Source organism: Nerophis ophidion, linkage group LG16 (genome assembly GCF_033978795.1).
Source record: "Nerophis ophidion isolate RoL-2023_Sa linkage group LG16, RoL_Noph_v1.0, whole genome shotgun sequence".
Classification (NCBI taxonomy): Eukaryota; Metazoa; Chordata; class Actinopteri; order Syngnathiformes; family Syngnathidae; genus Nerophis; species Nerophis ophidion.
This window is the reverse complement of record NC_084626.1, coordinates 19,203,606-19,226,152: the sequence shown is the minus strand read 5'-3', so window position 1 is coordinate 19,226,152 and position 22,547 is coordinate 19,203,606. Positions and strand designations below refer to the sequence as shown.

Below are 22,547 nucleotides of genomic sequence, written 5' to 3'. Positions count from 1 at the left end.
TGAAAAAAATCAATATTATTGTAACGGTATAATTCAGGCAATTTGTGGTTCCGCTCCTTTTTATTAATTTAGCTGTGTTCCTCTAAGTCTCCTAAATCAGTGGCTCTCCAACTTTTTTTTAACCAAGTACTACCTTAGAAAACACTTGGCTCTCCAAGTACCACCATAATGACCAACATTAAAGCATAGTGTCATAGTAGACCTATGTCCATCCATTTTCTACCGCTTATTCCCTTTTGGGGTCAGGGGGGAGGGGGGGTGGCGCCTATCTCAGCTACAATCGGGCGGAAGGCGGGGTACACCCTGGAGAAGTCGCCGCCTCATCGCAGGTAGACCTAAGTATTCATTAAAAAAACAAGGCAGAGGTTTTATTGAGCAAGTATATTGGTTGATTGGCAACACTACATTGGCCATAGTGTATGAATGTTGTCTGTCTATCTGTGTTGACCCTGCGATGAGGTGGCAACTTGTCCAGGGTGTACCCCGCCTACTGCCCAAATGCAGCGGAGACAGGTGCCCCCCCCCCAAACCGAGGATGATGTTGTGGCTTGTGCAACCCTTTGAGACACTTGTGATTTAGGGCTGTATAAATAAACATTGATTGATTGAATGGATGGATGGAGGGATGGATGGATTTTAACACTGTGTTTAAATGTAGGAATATACAACTGTTACATTACAATGATTAACTAAGTGATTATTTGGCATACCACTAGATAGAATCCGCATACCACTAGTGTGACCCGAAACACAGTTGGAGAATCAATGTCCAAGAGTAAAAAAGTTATTTTTAAAACCTTCTAGTGTTACATTGAGCAAGACTACAGAAGACAATAGACTTGCAAAATTGTAGTCAAGCCTGCTTGTGACAGGTGGTTGCTGGGATTACAGTGATACCCACAAAACTGTAATGTATTTGTGGTGGTGGGTTGGTAGTGGGAGGAAGCCGGAGTACCCGGAGGGAACCCACGCATTCACGGGGAAAACATGCAAACTCCACACAGAAAGATCCCGAGCCTGGATTTGAACCCAGGACTGCAGGACCTTTGTATTGTGAGGCAGACGCACTAACCCCTCTGCCACCGTGAAGCCTCGATTGTAGCTGAGATAGGCGCCAGCGCCCCCCGCGACCCCGAAAGGGAATAAGCGGTAGAAAATGGATGGATGGATGGATGGATGGGTTGGTAGTGCTTGACGATGTTATTATCCTCTTCATTTGCAGTATTGGCCATGACACATGTGCATGTAATGGTTAATTCACAATGTTGGGAGATTTTAGGAGAGAGGGAAAAAAACAAAACAATAGATAAGATAAATATGTTGAGAATTTCAAACTAACTTTATTCTTTTTGTTGATTCTTTTATTTATTTCACAAACAATAATCCCCCGTCAGTGCTTTGGGATGTGAGAGGGTTTCCACAGTAGCACCTGTTGCTCTTTAAGAAGAGCGTAACATGCTTTCCAGCCTTAAAAATTATCCAACAAGACCAGGAAAAGTTAATCAGTTTTTTGCTAGCTTTTTGGAAAAGGGAGTTTTGAGAGGAATGCGGCGACTCAAGCTAAGTTGGCAACACAGATCACTCCTGCTACCTCTTCATATTGTCTGGCAGACCATGTGCTTATGTGCGTTAAAAAGCAGGATGCCAACTTTTAGCGACAAGCTACATTCACCGACAGTACCTTTTTGTAATGTGTTTACGAGCGAGAGGGAACTGGTATTGGCTGAATCTATTTATAGTGTTCCAAATTTATGTGTAGTCAGTCCGTGTATGGGAAACATTGGAGTTGTGTCAACTGTTACAGATTCTTATACCACTGTTGTTGGTTTGTATGCCATGCTCTAAATTGTAGAATGTACTCAGAATTTGGTGCATTTACACCAAGATTGCTTGAAGGACTTGGTTGAACTGGGCGAGGAAAGCAGTCAGTCAGTGTAGGCTAATGAGTAATCTGCAAAGATTCTGTAGATAAAAAAAAACTTAAGGCATGAGGAATGGGCTGGCCATGGCTAATATTGGAAGTGTATTATATTTCTGATGCAGATGGTTGTGCTATGTCTTTGCAACAGTGCTCTGTGAAGGGTTTTAGCTTACAGCACAAGCAGCCACAGCCTGCTTTTTAGAATTGCTGTTGTCACCTCTGACTTATGCGCACGGTAAGGCCGGTTGGGGGGAACAAAGTCAGGTCAAGTAAAAGCGGAGTGAAAATGTTGCATACATGCACTTTTCTTGCCTGTGGAAATCCGCAGAGAAAGGTGTGTTGTTATAACTGTCGCTGTCGTCGACTGGAGTGTAGTCAAAAAAAATTGTAAAAGTATGTTTATGATTTATTTACTTGTATTATTCTCCATGCGAGTACCTATAAGCACTTTTTAAAGGAAACTTAAATATTTGGATTTGTGTGTTGTCGTACAACCCGAGGCAAAAATAATGAAATCAGCATGGAGGATATTCATTCAAATATTTAAATTTGTCGAAACAAAGCGGATAACAGACATTCATCCATCACAAATGGCAACTTTCTCGTTATAAGATACACTAAAATACAGCAAGAAAATAAATTGTGGTGGTCAGTAACAGTTACATTTTTAGATCAAGCAGAGTGTAAAATATGGAATCACTTAATTCTGAAGAAAAAAATATGGAATTCTTAAAAACAAACATTAAACACCCCAACACACCACCAGTACTTTGTTGCACCACCTCTGTTTTTAATAACAACTTGCAGACTCTGAAGCATGGACTTAATGGGTGACAAACAGCACTATTCATCAATGTTGCTCCAACTTTCTTTGATTACTGTTATCAGATCTGCTTTGCAGGTTGGAATCTTTTCATGGACCATTGTCTTCAATTTTTACTACAAATTTTACAACTTTGGTTTGGATTAAGATCTAAACTATTTGCAGGCCTTACCATTGCCCTTATTTATCTTTCTTGAAGGAAAGTGTTTACACTTTTTGCTCTGTGGCAAGATGCATTATCATCTTTAAAAAATAATGTCACCTTCCCAAACATCTTTTTAATAGATGAAATGAGAAAATTGTCTAAAATGTCAATGTAAACTTGTGCATTTATTGAAGATGTAATGACAGCCATCTCTCCAGTGCCATAACCATCACTGAATATGACCTACATGCAGTCATCCGTAGTTCACGATTGATTTTCCTCAGCCCATTGTAATTTAGTTTTTTTTCTGTTTAGATGTCAATGACACCTTTCGTTTAGCTTTTCTGTATTTCAATCCCATTTCCTTTTGGTAGTTTCCTAGTTTGGTCACAGATGGTGACTCCAGTGTTTGCCCATTTGTTCTTCATTTGTTTTGCTGTGCATTTTCTGCTTTTAAGACATATTTCTTGAAGTTTTCTGTCTTGACACATTAATGTTTTCCTTGGTCTCCTAATATCCTTGCCTTTTACAACTTTACAATGTTGTTTGGGCTTTTCAGATTTGACACAGCTGTCTGTGAACAATCTGCATATTTTGCAATATTACATGATGATTACCGTCTTAAAAAAGTTTTATAATCTTCTCCTCTTTCAATTGACATATTTCGTGTTGCAGCCATGATTCATGATAAGCCACCTGGTATAACGGCACTCCAGGGTGTGAACACTCCTTTTTAACTGCAAACTAATAAACATATTTCATGAGATGCAGGTGTTATCTTAGGAAATTCAAATTTACAGGGTGAGTCCATAATTTTTTCATTTTGCTCGATCTAAAAATGAAACTTACTGATTAAGCCAATTTTAATATTCATGATTTGTTTTAGTGTTTTTTCAGGCCAGAAAGTTGCCATTTGAAATGACTATAGTTGTGTGTCATGTCTTTAAGCGTTTTTTTTTTCTACAAAATCAAATAGCTGAATGAACATTCTCCAACTCTGGTAATTCCACAATTTTTGCCAAGGGTTGTATATCGTGTATGCTGCAATCTTTAGCATGCATAAATGTTAATAATAAACTACATCATATTATTTACATATTTTGCTCATTTAAAGCAAATGCCGGTGCATTCATTTCATATACGTATCACAACATTCTCTTTTCCCTTAAACCAGTGGTCCCCAACCACCGAGCTCGATTGGTACCGGGCCGCAGAAGATTTTTTTATTAATTTTTATTTATTTTTTCATAAAATTTTTATCTTTTATTTTAATTACATTTTTTTATTATATCAACATAATAACACACAAAATACACTTACAATTAGTGCACCAAGCCAAAAAAACTCCCTTTTTCATGACAAAAACCTCCCTTTTTCATGGCAAAGAAAAAATAAAATAAATAAATAACCCCTCTCCCCACCCACCACCGCCAGGCCGCGGGACAAATTATCAAGCGTTGACCGGTCCGCAGCTACAAAAAGGTTGGGGACCACTGCCTTTAACAACACTGACTACAACTCATGCTGATAGTGAGAGACAACAAACTTAATTAAAAAACACGCTAACCTTACCATGTTGCTCTCAGTGGGATGACTGATGAGATGTTCATATCTTCCTGTTGAAATTAATATTTAACCATAATCTTCACAAAGGGTTAAAAACAAAAAGGTGGGGGCAAATGAGCGTCTGTTTGTCTTTATCACTATCTCCCAGTCTAAATTGGCTGTCAAAGTTGACCAACTTCTTGTTTTATGGCCACAATTTCCCTACTATCGAGGTGAAAGGCTAAATTTATAATCCAGAATTAACTTTTAGCAGCTCAGAGGCGAGAGAGCATCTCTTAAGCTCATGTCAGTATAGCAGCAAACTATAGTACCCCTCTCTCTGTAATCAATGCGGCACTAAAAATAGGTCCTTAACTTTGGCGCTTAATAACAATATCGCCAATACTTGGTTAATATTGAGGTCACAAAATGTAAATGGAGTATTGTTGGCGGGTGTTGGATAGGTATTTAGAGGGCTTTTGTGGGCGGAATAGAGGAGCTCCTGTTGACTCCATTGTTTTGCTGACGTTTATACACGTTTTACAATGCATTAAAAAGAAAAACGTATGTGTTCTTGTCTTAGTTAAGGATTTTGAATGATAGGCAAAATCCCCCAAAAGTGCACTTCCCCTTTAAGTGAGTACTCCATCACATTCACATATTTATTTTGATATCTGGTTTGTATAGTCCTAAACCTTTAAAAAATAATGACATCTAAACTGCTGAGTAGAAATAAAAATTATCCATAATAAATGCCCACCAAGTCAAAACCGAATGTCAAATCCATCCATTCTGGGTGCTGGAGTGTGTCTCAGCTGCACTTGGGCGAAGGCGCCGTACACCCTGGACAAGTTGCCACATCATCACAGGGCCAACACAGTTAGACAGACAACATTTACACTCACATTCACACACTTGGGCCAATTTAGTGTTGCCAATCAACCTATCCCTAGTGCATGTCTTTAGCGGGGTAGAATATGCAAACTCCACACAGAAAAAACGAGCCCAGAGATCGAACCCAGGACCTCCGTATTGTGAGGCACATGCACTAAACCCTGTTCCACCGTGCTGCCCTAAAACAGCATGTGTTTTTGGTCATATGGTTGAAACCCAGCAGTCCCAGAGATATCCTTTGAGTAGAGTTAGAACAGCACAGTTTGGACGTGGGGCTGGCAACTTAATTACTGCAAAATGTATTCCTTCGTAGATGCAAAGATTTGGTTAAACAAAGACATCAATAAAAATAAACTATGCCATTAGAAAGAGTCATAACGATGTGCCACAAAAAATGTACTGTATCTGTAAATACAGTAGTACCTCATTTTACAAGCTAAATTGGTTTCACGGTTTTCTACCCCTTTTTAAAGAGCCCAAAGCGCTTTGACAGTATTTCTACATTCACACACTGATGGTGGGAGCTGCCATGTTAGCCCCTTGCATGGCAGCTCCCACCATCAGTGTGTGAATGTGGAAATACTGTCAAAGCGCTCTGGGCTCTTTAAAAAGGGGTAGAAAACCGCTATAAAAGTACACCCATTTATAATTTTTACCATTTAAGCAGAGGGTGTGGGAGCAGTTCGGGGAATCCACGGAGAAGGACTATCGGGCGACACCAAAATTGTTCTGGAAGGGGGAAGCAGGGAACCATCCAAGCTGTGTACAGCAAGGATGGGACTTTGCTGACTTCAAGTGAGGAAGTCCTAGGGTGTGGAAAGAGCACTTTGAGGAACTTCTGAACCCAACTACATCAGACACACCCTCCCTGACAGGAGCAGAGCTTGAGGATAATGGGGGATCGACGTCGATCTCTCGGAGTGAAGTCACTGAGGTCGTTAGACAACTCCACAGTGGCAAAGCTCCGGGGTTTGACGAGATCCGTCCAGAAATGCAGAAGGCTGTGGGTGTTGAGGGGCTGTCTTGGTTGATACGCCTTTTCAACATTGCGTGGGACTCTGGGACATTACTGAGGGAGTGGCAGACTTGGGTGGTGGTTCCCCTATTCAAAAATCGGGACCAGATGGTGTGTGCTAACTACAGGGGTATCACACTAGTCAGCCTCCCTGAGAAAGTTTACGCCGAGGTACTGGATAGGAGGGTCCGGCCGATAGTCGAACCTCAGATTCAAGAAGAGCAATGTGGATTCCGTCCTGGTCGTGGAACTACTGACCCTCTCATTACTCTTGCGGGAATCCTGGAGAAGGCCTGGGAGTATGCCTATCCAGTCTACATGTTCTTTGTAGATTTGGAGAAGGTGTATGACAGGTTTCCCCGGGAGATCCTGTGGGAGGTGCTGAGGGAGTACGGGGTGAGGGGAAACCTGCTGAGGGCCATCCAATCTCTGTAAAACCAAAGCGAGAGTTGTGTCCCGGGTGCTTGGATGTAAGTTGGATCCGTTTTCAGTGAGGATTGTTGTCCGCCAGGGCTGCGCTCTGTCACCTATACTGTTTGTGATTTTCATGGACAGGATTTCGAGGCAGAGTCTTGACCATGGCGGAGAGAGCATATGTCTCGGGGGGCTAAAAGTTGCGTTAGTGCTGTTTGCAGATGATGTGGTCCTGATGGCCCCTTCGGTTCGTGACTTTCAGTTTTCACTGGATCGTTTCGCAGCTGAGTGTTCAACGGCTGGAATGAGGATCTGCATCTCCAAACCTGAGGCCATGGTTCTCAGCAGGAAAATGATGGCTTATACAGTGCAAGTTGAGAATGAGACTCTGACCCATGTGGAAGAGTTTAAGTATCTCGGGTTCTTGTTCACGAGTGAGGGAAAGATGGAGAACGAAATCAGCTGGAGAATCAGAAAAGCTGGGGCAGTATTGCAGTCTCTCTGCCCCACTGTTGTTACGAAACGCGAGCTGAGCGAGAAGGCAAAGCTCACAATCTACCGAGCTATCTACATTCCTACTCTCACCCATGGTCATGAAGTGTGGGTCATGACCGAAAGAATAAGATCGCGGATACAAGCGGTCGAAATGAGTTTCCTCAGAAAGGTAGCTGGCATATCACATAGAGATAGGGTGAGAAGTTCAGTCACCCGTGAGAAACTTGGAGTAGAGCCTCTGCTCCTTTGCTTGGAAAGGAGCCAGTTTAGGTGGTTCAGGCATCAAGTACGGATGCTTCACGAGCTTCTCCCCATGGAGGTCCTCATTGCACGTCCTTGTTACATGTGGTCCTTGGCAGGCCAAGGACCAGATGGGGGGATTACATCTCCCCTCTGGCCTGGGAACGCTTCGGGATTCCCCAGGAGGAAGTTGCTAATGTTGCTCTGGAGAGGGAAGTCTGGAGGTCTCTGCTAGGGCTGTTGTCCCCGTGACCTGATTCCAGATAAGCAGTTGAAGATGGATGGATGGATGGTAGGCTACTAAGGCACATGAATTTTATAGTACTGCATGTCATAGATGACTTACTAGATGATCATGTGTGAGTTGCTCGAATTACACACTGTTAGTTGCAGATCAATGGTAACAAGAATAACTTGAAAAGCAGTCACAGAGCGCAGACCAGGCCAAAATTAAAGAATCCTTTGAAAAAATCTTAAATCCAAACGATGCGGATCACAGAAAATCACTTTGTTCCTCATCCCATTTCAGACATTTCCTTAAAGTTTCATCAAAAAGTTTACCAGAACTTTTTGACCGATGTTGCTTACAAACTTAACCCTGGCAATTACATAACCTATTGGTGGAAGTAACTAACAATTGGCCAACACAGTTCTGGTCACCAGGGTTAAGTAGAAGAAGCATTTAGAATGTCCTACTCTAGATTATAGAACACTGTTCTCATACAACCTGTACACATAGATATAGGCCAAGATCTACAGTCTTTCAAAGTGAGAGTCTTCGACCTCATGTAGAAAAGCTTGTGTGGGAAGCTTGTGTGTCTGAGTATTAGCACAGGGACTTGCTGCCCAGGCTCCAGGGTTTATTTGGGGTGCTGCTCAGGTAGGTCAAACAAGGCTGAGATGAAAGCTGAGCGATGGTTTACAGCTCCAGACATACTTGAAAGTTGAAGCTCATCTCTGAAAATCAACACAAAGCTGGACACTCACTGTGCTGCTATGTTTAACAACACTTATTTCTTCATCCAGTAGGGGTGTAACCATACGCCATCATCACTAGGACTGCAGCTATTGATTATTTTAGTAATCGAGTAATTTATCGATAAATATGTTTGATCAGTTGAGTAATCGGATAAAACGCGATTTATAGCTTAGATACGTATTTTAGGGAAAGCAATTAAAATAAACAATAATTGTTCTGCTTGGTATAACCTTGCTTATTTTTCTCCAACAATGCACAACATCAACATTAAAATTCCACTATTAACATGTGTGGATTGATAAAAATGGAAAAAAAATGAATAAATGTATGGTGTGTTGCAATGCTATGTCCACATATTTCAACTTCCAGGCACTCAATGCAGTCCGGAATTTATACATTTTCGTTAGTTACACTCTATCGATCCAACTATTTTCTACCGCATGTCCTTCTCAGAGGCGCGGGGGGATGGAACCTATCCCGGCTGCACGTGGGCAGAATGTGGAGTACACCCGGGACAAGTCGCCACCTCTTTAAAAATGTATAATCGATTCACAATCGAATTGTAGACCCTAAATGGTCATTAAATTGTGAAGTGTTCAAAGATTCCTACCTCTACTAATTTGTCACAACATTTAAGAAGACCAGCTTTCATTTAGCAAATGACAACATAAAGTATATTTTGAAAATGAAACACTCTTAATGCACAACATTGTGCTTATTTGTTCAGAGAACACACACATAAATATAAACTTTCTGTGTATGTGCACTTGTGCAGTATCCATAAGCCCTGTGCTCCCTCCATGCAGGAGCTGTTTACATTGTGCGTTGAAGTGCACTACTTATCACCACTGTACTGCTTTTCATTTGTATTCACATATCCTTTATGACAATTAGGGGGTTGGCATACCACACTGAGAATTAAGGGAACAAAATGCAAAACATAAAAAACTGCAAACTGCTAGCATGTAATCATAGAAAAAAGGCGCTTCTCTCAAAAAAAACAAAAATTATATATTTTAATCGATACTTGGCTCCCCAAAACCGCACCATTTTAACTCGTGATATGTTCAGTTTCAGTTCATTTCAAACATGCATACGATGCAATGTAATGCATCACACAATTCCAGTTGTTTCATTACAGCACGTCCGAAAAGGAGTAGGAAAAAGCAGAGTTTATTTAATCCTACTCCTTTTCATACCATATCAATTTTATCCAATTTCCTTGTTATTTGTAACAGTACAATGAACAAATAAATAATATACCATAGTAAGCATACAAATATTAAATTCATGAAAAATGTTTGTTTCAAGAAAAAAATTACAAAAAGAAATATAACTTTTAAAAAAGAAAAAACAAATAGATTTCAATAAGAAATACTGTTTGAAAGTCAATACAATAAATATTTCCATTGTTACACCACAGAGGAGACACCTGCAAATGTCTGTTTCCGAAATATGAATGTTGTACATTATTATCTTTGGAGGACTTAGTCGCATATTTTACAGAAAATAATTTGGAATATTTAGAAAATTAGGTCCTGTATTGTAGAGAAAAATAGTTTTAATTTTTGGAAGTATAAATTATACATTCAATAATTTTTTTAAATTTTTAAAAATCTTTCGAGTATTAGGTTGTGCATTTTCAAGATAAAAGTTTTCATCTTTATAAAGCTATATTATAGATTTTCGAGAAATTTAAAGGATTAAGTTGTATATTTTCAAGAAAAAAATACATATTTTGAGGATTATCTATCAATCAATGAATCAATGAATAAAAGTTAATTTGTATAGTCCTTAATCAGAGGTGCCTCAAAGGGCTGCACAAACGACAATGACATAATTCATGATAATCTGAGAGTCCAGTCCATTGGTGCAAGCAGAGAGTTGTAGGTCATAGAGAAGTGGTCCACACCAGGTCATGATTTAGAACAGCTAGCACATCCTTTAGACCAGTATCTCTCAAGGGATTATCCGTGGCCATCTGGTAATCTCTCTTTGCAGGAGGGGGCAAAAAATAGAGAGAAGTGACAGGTCAACTGCTCTACGTCCATTTGAAAGCTACAGTATATGGATGAGTTTTAAGGTGGGACATAAATAAATGATAAATGGGTTGTACTTGTATAGCGCTTTTCTACCTTCAAGGTACTCAAAGCGCTTTGACACTACTTCCACATTTACCCATTCACACACACATTCACACACTGATGGAGGGAGCTGCCATGCAAGGCGCCAACCAGCACCCATCAGGAGCAAGGGTGAAGTGTCTTGCTCAGGACACAACGGACGTGACAAGGTTGGTTCTAGGTGGGATTTGAACCAGTGACCCTCGGGTTGCGGACGGCCACTCTCCCACTGCGCCTAAATGCTTCTACTGAGGTGGCATCTACAACTGTTGCCGGTAGGGCATTCCAGAGTACTGTAGCCTGAATAGAAAACGCTGTAGAATAGAGCCTGCAGACTTTTTTGCTGCTCTGGGAATCATTAACAATCTGGCGTTCTTGGAACGTAGGTTTTCGTACGTTACCTAGATAAGATCAAGCTAAACCGTTTGATATTTTCTACACAAGTAATAAAACGTCAAAGTTGCATCTTTAGTCTACCAGGAGCCAGTGCAGGTGGGCCAGTATAGGTGTAATATACTGTATGATGGAACTTTCTTTTCCGAGTCAAAAGTCGAGCAGCCACATTTTAAACCAACTGTAATATTATAATGCTGGACACGGGGAGGCCCAAAAATAATGCAATAATTACAGTAATCAAGGCGAAATGTAACAAACACATGGATAATGATCTCAGCGTCACTGATAGACAAAATGGGGAAAATACTTAATCTTTCAGAGTTGACGGTATGCGATAGTCCTGTTCTCCATTTCTATTGAACAGTTTCAGTACGGTGAGACAGGGGTTAGTGCGTGTGCCTCAAAATAAGAAGGTTCTGGGTTCGATCCCCGGTATAGCTCGGTTGGTAGAGCGGCCGTGCCAGCAACTTGAGGGTTGCAGGTTTGATCCCCGCTTCAGCCATCCTAGTCACTGCCGTTGTGTCCTTGGGCAAGACACTTTACCCACCTGCTCTCAGTGCCACCCACACTGGTTTAAATGTAAAAATTTGATATTGGGTTTCACTATGTAAAGCGCTTTGAGTCACTAGAGAAAAAAGCGCTATATAAATATAATTCACTTCACTTCACTTTCATGTCTTTTTGTGGGAAGTTTGCATGTTCTCTCTGTGACTGCGTTGGTTCCCTCTGGGTCCTCTGACTTCTTCCCGGCAACACTAAATTGTCCCTTGTGTGTGAATGTGAGTGTGAATGTTGTCTTGTCTGTGTGTTGGCCCTGCAATGAGGTGGCGACTGGTCCAGGGTGTACACTGCCTTACCCCCGAGTGCAACTGGTAGAGGCTCTAGCACCCCATGCAACCCCGAGAAGGACAAGCGGTTGAAAATGGATGAATGAATGGAGTTTCAGCACACTTTAATTTATCCTTATCCACTAGCCTTTGTTTAGATATTTCATCAGGAAGTGTTTCTAAACAGGAGACCTTTAAGAGAAGAGGGTTTTCAAGCTTTGGCTTCTCCTTAATACTAACTTACTTTGAAGGTTGAACTCCAATGCAACATTTATGTTTAGTTCTGATTATGTACAACATGCCCACAGTGAATTCTGTATCGATGCCATAGTTATTATTTTTTTTAGAAAACTTTTTTTTTAGTTTTTAGTCACCTTTTAAAATTTTGTAACCTACTACAATAGTAGGCTTGATAAATTCCAGCGTCTTTGGTCTTGTCTTGACTCAAAGAAGGCTGGCAGAGTTGGAAATTGTTTTTATGTGACACACTTATTGTTCTGCACAGTTCAAAGGTTAGAGGAAATCATGTGAAATCTCTTGTACATGCCTTTTCTGTGCTGTCAGCATAATTTAAGCACTTGCTTTCTACCCTTAAAAAGAAGCTGTTTTGTTCACACGTTTCAGTGTTGTGCATTCACTATATCCATTATATATTTAAATAAAGTATATTATCAACAGCATTTGTTAACTCCAAAACACATGATAGACATTCCATCTAAAGGGACATTTTTAATATATGTAATATATATTCACATATAATACACATTACGTGTATTTCTCCATCTTGAGACCAAAAAGTTTGTTGTTATGACCTTCCCTCCTTCTAACTAAAAATCTTCAATCAAGGACGATCTATCACTGGGTTTTCATGTTCAATAATGTGACGTAGACGCACTTTGACTTTGTGGGCTTTGGTCCCTTTATGTGATCTTGACGTTGGTCAGTTATGCGTTCGTGCATGCGAGTGTATATATACTTGTGGGGGGAGATGTGGACTGCGGACCTGCAGGCGAAGCGGGGTGTGCCAGGATCGCAGGCCAAGCCCCTCCCCACCATACTGCTTTTTTTTTTTTTTTTATTAATATCAACGCGTCAGCTTTTTGTTACTACATGATGCCTTTATCTCTATTTTTACATTTTGATGGAGGGAGGTATTGTATATTTTTTATTATTTATTCATGTTTTTAAATAATGTACATTTATGTGTACATGTAGATGCTGTATCAGGAAAGATCCATTAAGAGTTTGAGCAGAAATCGTATAGGAATTAACTATACACAATAAAACATTAACAAAATTATGTGCCACTTGAATGGTTTTTGAAGTAACACCTTTGTGACATAAAAGAACAAAAAAATGTAAAAACAAACAACAACAACATGCGTTTACTTTTTAAAATTAATACAAAACATCGGGAGGAGCCAGATGAGGTGATCCGGGCATCCAGTCAGGATGCCACACGAACGCCTTGCTAGAAAGGGGTTTAGGGCACGTCCGACAGTTAGGAGGCCACGGGGAAGACCCAGGACACGTTGATAAAAACTATGTCTCCCGGCTGGCCTGGGAACGCCTCGGGATCCCCCTGGAAGAGCTGGACGAAGTGGCTGGGGAGAGGAAAGTCTGGGCTTCTCTGCTTAGGCTGCTGCCCCCGCGACCCAACCTCAGATAAAGGGAAGACGATGGATGGATGGATGGATAAAACTCAAAGCAGTTTAGCTAATGAAGATAAAGTCAAATAAACAAGGTTTGTTCTTCTCCAATGCCTCCTATCAGTACAACAGTAACAGAGTGGCATCTCTCACATCGAATTGACAATCTTCACAGCCAGTATTCAATTCGATGAGATGACAAAACATTTCAGCTAGTATTGATGTTATTTAAACACTGATATAGTGTGCTGTTAAATAAAGAACAAGTGATCATCCTAGTAAACAAACTAGAGACTAAATAAACAAGTTGTGACAACGTCCCAGACACATTGCCTGTTGCAATGTTTCCTCAGGTCAATAACTCTCAGTCACAGCAGCTGATGGACGTTGTATTGAAAAAATGAAAGCAACATCATTATTTTCTCCTTTGCTGTATACTTTCAGTGGGGGGACAAGTGCGTCCGTTTCCAATATTGTCCACACCTATCTCCATCTAAACACAGCAGTGCACTCTTAAACGCACGCCGGGAAGCGAGGGAAAAATACGTTAAACCAAGCACTTGGCACCGTTTACTTCGAGGGGAAATCTCCAAAGCAAAGTCCGCGTAGCTGGTCCGCTACGATTATCAAGCCAAACAACGCTAGTGGGCATGCGCCTCACTTTGTGTCGCCTAAATGCATTAATAAATGGCGTTTTTTTCGGTAATTAAAAAATGAGAAGGTATTACTAACCGTCAGGGATTTTATCGCAAATTATCATTAAACCGTTTACTGTTACATCCCTCATCCATTAACAAGTAAAAATTCAAGGGCGGTCACGGCATGTTGTTGCCGTCCAATGTTGGTACATTTTTTTAGGGCATTACGACAAATCACAAGGGCAGTCGCGGCTTTTGCTGCTGTTGCCATGGTTGAATTTGAGCCCTGCATGTATGTATGTATACATATTTATACATATATGTACATGTATATGTATGTATACATATCTGTATATGTATTCGTATTTATACATATATGTATATGTATACGTATTTATACATACAGTCAAGAAAAGTATTTGAACTAGAGATGCGCGGATAGGCAATTATATCATCCGCAACCGCATCACTAAAGTCGTCATCCACCCGCAATTCACCCGAACCAACATTTCATCAAACCCACAACCGCCCTCCACCCGCCCGTTGTTATATATCTAATATAGACGATGCAAGGCATTAGTGAGGTTAGAAAGTGTAACTCCCTCCAAATAGCACAGACACAATGGCTTTCTTGAACTGTTTTTTTTGAAGGCTTACTTTCCCTTCAAATTCACTGTGAAAACTGTAATAAATAGAGCACGTTACAAACGTAAAAATAATAACATGCACAGCATGTGGATCAAACATTTTACCAAGTTAAATACCAACAAATGACAAATACCTCGTTGGCCATACCCGGAAGTAGCTTCCTTACATCCGTCGACAGACCAAACGAGACACTTCAAAATAAAAGTTTGCCCACATACTGTTTCAAAGAGTGCTGCTCGTTTTTCGTATGTGGGTAACAACATTTAACTATTTATAAATGGTTGATTTCTATAGGCTAGTAAGGTAAAGTGGTGTTCCAACCTCGTCACGTCCGTTGTGTCCTGAGCAAGACACTTCACCCTTGCTCCTGATGGGTGCTGGTTGGCGCCTTGCATGGCAGCTCCCTCCATCAGTGTGTGAATGTGTGTGTGAATGGGTAAATGTGGAAGTAGTGTCAAAGCGCTTTGAGTACCTTGAAGGTAGAAAAGTGCTATACAAGTACAACCCATTTATCATTTATTTACCTGACAAGTTTGGGCTACCTTGCTTCTGCAGCCTTCATCAGAGGTGTCACGTGATGTTAGCGTGACGTTGTCTGTGACGTGATATATGGATTGTACCATCATGAGTTGTCAGGTACAACACTTTACCTACTAGCCTACATAAATCAACCATTTATAAATACACGTCAGTAGGCTAAATGAACCTCTTCAACATAACATTTAACTATGTATAATGTAGCGGCTGGCTACGGGGTGTTAGCCAATGACTTTGGCTGGGAGGCGGGACTTCCGGGAGTGATAGGGAAGTGACGTTATCGACAGGAAGTGAGAGTTCGAGTTGTCCCGGGAAAAGCGTTAGAGACATAAGAGCTGTTGTGTGGTTGTATTACATCTTGTGCAATAAAGACAAGACAAACGAAGAAGTTTTATGAGCCTACATTCCTGGGATTATTACAACATATATTTCCGAATTGGTTCAACCGCCACCCGCCCGAATCTATTTAAAATCTATTTTTTCGTAATGTCACCCGCCCGACCCGCGGTTTATCCGCGTGACCGCAAACTGCGCATCTCTAATTTGAACACCCTGCTATTTTGCAAGTTATCCATCCATCCATTTTCTACCGCTTATTCCCTTTTAGGGGGCGCTGGCGCCTATCTTAGCTACAATTGGGCGGAAGGCGGGGTACACCCTGGACAAGTCGCCACCTCATTTCAAGGCCAACACAGATAGACAGACAACATTCACACTCACATTTATTTTGCAAGTTATCCCACTTAGAAATCATGGAGGAGTCTGAAATTTTCACGGTAGGTGCATGTCCACTGTATGAGAGATGACCTAAAAACAAAAATCCGGAAATCACAATCTATGATTTTTTTAACAATTTATTCCTGTGATCCAGCTGAAAATAAGTATTTGAACACCTGTCTATCAGCTAGAATTCTGACCCTCAAAGACCTGTTAGTCCGCCTTTAAAAGTCCTCCACTCCACTGTATTATTCTGAATCGGATGCACCTGTGTGAGGTCGTTAGCTGCATAAAGACACCTGTCCACCCCATACAATCAGTAAGACCCAAACATTCAGCATGGCTAAGACGAAGAGCTGTCCAAAGACACCAGAGACAAAATTGTACAACTGCACAAGGATGGAAAGGGCTACGGAGAAATTGCCTAGCAGCTTGGTGAAAAAAGGTCTACTGTTAAAATGGAAGAAGCTAAACATGACGGTCAATCTCAATCGGAGTAGATTCCCATGCAAGATATCACCTGGTGGGGTCTCAACATACTTGCCAAACCTCCCGGATTTTCCGGGAGACTCCCGAAATTCAGCGCCTCTCCCAAAAACCTCCCGGGATAAATTTGCTCCCAAAAATCTCTCGAAATTCAGGCGGAGCGGGAGGCTACGCCCCCTCCAGCTCCATGCGGACCTGACTCAGCAATGTTGTGACCCTCTTAAACAGGACAATACTGCCATCTACTGTACATAGAATAGAATAGAATGTACTTTATTGATCCCACTATGAATAATAAAACACGCCAAAACATGTGTCTTTTATCATAGCTACACATATGACAAAAAAAACCGTGTGAAAATCAGTGGTATTCAGTGAGGTAAGATGAATTAAATGCGCTGACAAGTCATTGCTCCTGCCAAATGAATTGCACTGAGTGAAGCGGATCCAAGATGGCGGCCTTGCGTCTCGTTAGCACCAGTAGAAAGTAGCACTCCATGCTGCGTACCCTTAGAAGATGTCTATGGTTATAACGTTAGCAGTGAGTTTACAGCCTCACTGATTTTACTACACAGCAAATAAAAGTTACGTTACTTACCCAATAAACGTTAGCTTACATTCAAAACTTGCCGTTCTTTGTGCAACTTCAAATGTAGAACGAAGTTGGAAGTTGTTGCGTCTTCGTCTGTAATCTTCAAACCGCATGTTTTGCATACTGCAATTCATTTTTGTTGACCTACTTGTAGTTTTAATACCCGAACGAAACTATATTTGGCATAATTTTTCCTCACTGGCATGTTGTTTAACAGCTCTTCTTCGTTGATTGTCCTGCAATTTGATTGGATGAATGCTGTGGGATGAAAACAATGTGGATCTAATTTGATTAGATGTTGTACTGACAGGCATTACACACGCTGACAGACACAAACGTATACACTGAAAGATACAGAGCGCAACTTAAATACTTTTTAATATGGAAAGTAGCAAGTCTTGTCAAGTCAAAAGGCTCAAGTCCAAGTCATTGATGTTAAAGTCTAAGTCGAGTTGCAAGTCTCTTTACATTTTGTCAAGTTGAATCTAAAGTCATCAAATTCGTGACTTGAGTCTGACTTGAGCTCAAGTCATGTGACTCGAGTTCACACCTCTGCATGTATGTATATATGTACGTATACATATATGTATGTATATATGTATGTACATATGTTATGTATACATGTATGTATATGTATTTATACATGTATGTATGTATACATATATGTATATATGTATTTATACATGTATGTATTTATAGGAGAGAGAGAGAGAGAGAAATATGAATGAAAAGCTGAAAAATAGTGGAGACAGAGAGGAGTTTTAATTCTGTTTTTTAAATTGTACAATATAACAAAGTTATGGGCAGATTTGAATTTACCTTCCAGTAAATTTCAGAAATAGGTGCGCTTTGAGGGCTTTTCTTGTTTATTATTCAACTTCCATCCATCCATCCATTTGCTACCGCTTGTCCCTTTTGGGGTCGGGGGGGAGGTCGCTGGAGCCTATCTCAGCTGCAGTCGAGCGGAAGGCGGGGCACACCCTGGACAAGTCGCTACCTTATCACAGGGCCAACACGGATAGACGGACAACATTCACACTCACATTTACACACTAGGGTCAATTTAGTGTTGCCAATCAACGCTCTGTCTTCATAAATTTCCCTTTCAGGTTTTTGCCATTTTTGCCTTTGCCACCACTGGAGGTTACTCGGGGACAAGTAACTTCACAGTCAAGTGTTCTGGATCTGAGGACACCATCGCGGTGTTGCCTGGTTTTGGATACCCATTCAGGTAGAAAAGTTCATCTAAAAATGCACATTTTGATCAATTACTGACATTTCTGCTAACAATACTGATTGATTTATTGGAAGGGATTTAGAAGACATTTATTTAAAAAAAATTTGAAACAATTTACTTGAGGTAATTGTCCCCCCTGGGCGTGCAGTATTATAAAGATGTCATCATGCATCTCAGGGCATTCAATCGATCTTAACTGGACTGTTTGGTTTAGAAGACGTTTTGTCGCTCATCCGACGAATCAGTTTGTGCTCATGGGTTTAGATTGGTCAGATCTAGTCTAAGACGAACCAAACAGTCCAGTTGCGATTGATTGAATACCCTGAGATGACAATGACCTAATGAATGAGAACATTCATAGACTTGTACTCATGCAGTATTCAATGATTATTAAAACTACATTTCTAAATAAACATAATTTATTTTCAGTATATTAGGCAGCATTTGCATTCAAAGACATGGGCGTCATTCATACATGACCCAGCAAAACAAACATTTTTAACGGATGGACTGGATGGTCTATATTACATAATGATGTCAGGTTATAACATTGTACAGTCAAGAAAATGTCAGAACATATTTCCAGGCTTCAAAGTTTTTCAAAGATTTTGTGATCGGCAATTTCAACTCTTAATTTATTCCTTGTTTTTATGACTTCATATTTCTTTAACTGTGCTTTCCTGGACGAAGTAAGCTAGGTGAGGACTTTATTTGGTAAGACAATAAATCGTGATTGGGGGATGCTGGACTGACTTTTCTTTTTTCTTTCTTTCGCCATTCAGGTTGTCTGATCACCCTTACAAGATGCCGTCATGTGACGGCAGTCCTTCAAATCAGACCTACCTACAGGGCAACTTCTCTTCCTCTGCAGAGTTCTTTGTTTGTGTGGGCGTGTTTGGCTTCCTGTATTGCACTGCCACACTCATTCTGTACTTGGGCTACCAGAATGTCTATCGCCAGACCACTCGCGGCCCTATCATAGTGAGTAATATTTGCATATACCACGGATGCCTTAACATCCCAACAAATAGTCCACATTTGCGTACATATAGTACAAGATAACATGAGGTACTGGAACGCTTTGTTGATCGCATGTGACTTCAGGGAAATTAAGGTTCCAGGAGCAGCAGCAACAAATGCAGTATAGAACAACAATAGCAGCAGAGCACACAGAAAAAAAGTATACATCTACCGTATTTTTCAGAGTATAAGTTGGTCCGGAGTATAAGTCGCACCTGCTGAAAATGCATAATAAAGAAGGAAAGTAACATATATAAGTTGCATTTTTGGGGGAAATGTATTTGATAAAACCCAACACCAAGCATAGACATGAAAGGAAATTTGAAATAAATAAAGAATAGTGAACAACAGGCTGAATAAGTGTACGTTATACAAACCCCGTTTCTATATGAGTTGGGAAGTTGTGTTAGATGTAAATATAAACGGAATATTATGATTTGCAAATCATTTTCAGCCCATATTCAGTTAAATATGCTACAAAGACAACATATTTTATGTTCAAACTGATAAACATTTTTTTTTCTGCAAATAATCATTACTTTAGAATTTGAAGCCGGCAACACGTGACAAAGAAGTTGGGAAAGGAGGAAATAAATACTGATAAAGTTGAGAAATGCTCATCAAACACTTATTTGAAACATCCCACGGGTGTACAGGCTAATTGGGAACAGGCGGGTGCCATGATTGGGTATAAAAGCAGCTTTCATGAAATGTTAAGTAATTCACAAACAAGGATGGGGCGAGGGTCACCAATTTGTACTGTAAGCAAATTGTCGAACAGTTTTAGAACAACATTTCTCAACGAGCTATTGCAAGGAATTTAGGGATTTTACCATCTATGGTCCGTAAAATCATCAAAAGGTTCAGAGAATCTGCAGAAATCACTGCACGTAAGCGATGATATTACGGCCCTTTGAACCCTCAGGCAGTACTGCATCAAAAACCGACATCAGTGTGTAAATGATATCACCACATGGGCTAAGGAACATTTCATAAAACCACTGTCAGTAACTACAATTGGTTGCTACATCTGTAAGTGCAAGTTAAAACTCTGCTATGCAAAGCAAAACCCATTTATAAACAACTCCAAGGAACACTGCTGGCTTTTCTGGGCCCGAGCTAATCTAAAATGGACTGATAACAAAGTGGAAATGTGTTCTGTGGTCTGACGAGTCCCCATTTCAAATTATATTTTGAAACTGTGGACTTGGTGTCCTCCAGAACAAAGAGGAAAATAACCATCCTGATTGTTATAGGTGCAAAGTTCAAAAGCCAGCATCTGTGATGGTATGGGAGTGTATTAGTGCCCAAGGCATGGGTAACTTACACATCTGTGAAGGCACCATTAATGCTGAATGGTCCATACAGGTTTTGGAGCAACATATGTTGTCATCCAAGCAACGTTATCACGGACGCCCCTGCTTATTTCAGCAAGAAAATGCCAAGCCACGTGTTACAACAGCGTGGTTTCGTAGTAAAAGAGTGCGGGTACTTTCCTGGACCACCTGCAGTCCAGACCTGTGTTCCATCAAAAATGTGTGGAACATTATGAAGTGTAAAATATGACAGCGGAGACCCCGGACTGTTGAACGACTGAAGCTCTACATAAAACAAGAATGAGAAAGAATTCCACTTTCAAAGCTTTAACAATTAGTTTCTTCAGTTCCCAATTGTTTATTGAGTGTTGTTAAAAGAAAAGGTGATGTAACACAGTGGTGAACAAGCCCTTTCCCAACTACTTGGCACGTGTTGCAACCATAATATTTAAGTTAATTATTATTTGCAAAAAAATAAAGTTTATGAGTTTGAACATCAAATATATTGTCTTTGTAGTGTATTCAACTAAATATGGGTTGAAAAGGATTTGCAAATCATTGTATTCCGTTTATATTTACATCTAACACAATTTCCCAACTCATATGGAAACGGGGTTTGCATGACGCATAAATAACCAACTGAGAACATTTCTGGTATGTTGACGTAACATATTATGGTAAGAGTCATTCATCCATCCATCCATCTTCTTCCGCTTATCCGAGGTCGGGTCACGGGGGAAACAACCTAAGCAGGGAAACCCAGACTTCCCTTTCCCCAGCCACTTCGTCTAGCTCTTCCCGGGGGATCCCGAGGCGTTCCCAGGCCAGCCGGGAGACATAGTCTTCCCAACGTGTCCTGGGTCTTCCCCGTGGCCTCCTACCGGTTGGACGTGCCCTAAACACCTCCCTAGGGAGGCGTTCGGGTGGCATCCTGACCAGATGCCCGAGCCACCTCGTCTGGCTCCTCTCGATGTGAAGGAGCAGCGGCTTTACTTTGAGTTCCTCCCGGATGGCAGAGCTTCTTACCCTATCTCTAAGGGAGAGCCCCGCCACACGGCGGAGGAAACTCATTTCGGCCGCTTGTACCCGTGATCTTATCCTTTCGGTCATGACCCAAAGCTCATGACCATATGTGAGGATGGGAACGTAGATCGACCGGTAAATTGAGAGCTTTGCCTTCCGGCTCAGCTCTTTCTTCACCACAACGGATCGGTACAACGTCCGCATTACTGAAGACGCCGCACCGATCCGCCTGTCGATCTCACGATCCACTCTTCCCTCACTCGTGAACAAGACTCCTAGGTACTTGAACTCCTCCACTTGGGGCAGGGTCTCCTCCCCAACCCGGAGATGGCACTCCACCCTTTTCCGGGCGAGAACCATGGACTCGGACTTGGAGGTGCTGATTCTCATTCCGGTCGCTTCACACTCTGCTGCAAACCAATCCAGTAAGAGCTGAAGATCCCGGTCAGATGAAGCCATCAGGACCACATCATCTGCAAAAAGCAGAGACCTAATCCTGCGGTCACCAAACCGGAACCCCTCAACGCCTTGACTGCGCTTAGAAATTCTGTCCATAAAAGTTATGAACAGAATCGGTGACAAAGGACAGCCTTGGCGGAGTCCAACTCTCACTGGAAATGTGTCCGACTTACTGCCGGCAATGCGGACTAAGCTCTGGCACTGATCGTACAGGGAGCGGACCGCCACAATAAGACAGTCCGATACCCCATACTCTCTGAGCACTCCCCACAGGACTTCCCGAGGGACACGGTCGAATGCCTTCTCCAAGTCCACAAAGCACATGTAGACTGGTTGGGCAAACTCCCATGCACCCTCAAGAACCCTGCCGAGAGTATAGAGCTGGTCCACAGTTCCACGACCAGGACG

General features: G+C 41.2%; 2 protein-coding genes across 2 annotated transcripts in view; both read left to right on the top strand.

Annotated features, from left to right (window-relative positions):
- Nucleotides 1-22,547, top strand: part of LOC133535094 (calcium/calmodulin-dependent protein kinase type 1D-like) — a 510,841-nt gene that overhangs the window by 360,295 nt on the left and 127,999 nt on the right. The window lies entirely within an intron of this gene.
- The window catches only part of sypl2a (synaptophysin-like 2a), a 36,502-nt gene that overhangs the window by 2,313 nt on the left and 11,642 nt on the right, over nucleotides 1-22,547 (top strand). The window contains exons 3-4 of the mRNA XM_061874547.1: nucleotides 18,194-18,315; nucleotides 19,104-19,302. Of these exons, the coding sequence (XP_061730531.1) occupies nucleotides 18,194-18,315; nucleotides 19,104-19,302 (321 nt within the window). The remainder of the gene's footprint in view (nucleotides 1-18,193; nucleotides 18,316-19,103; nucleotides 19,303-22,547) is intronic.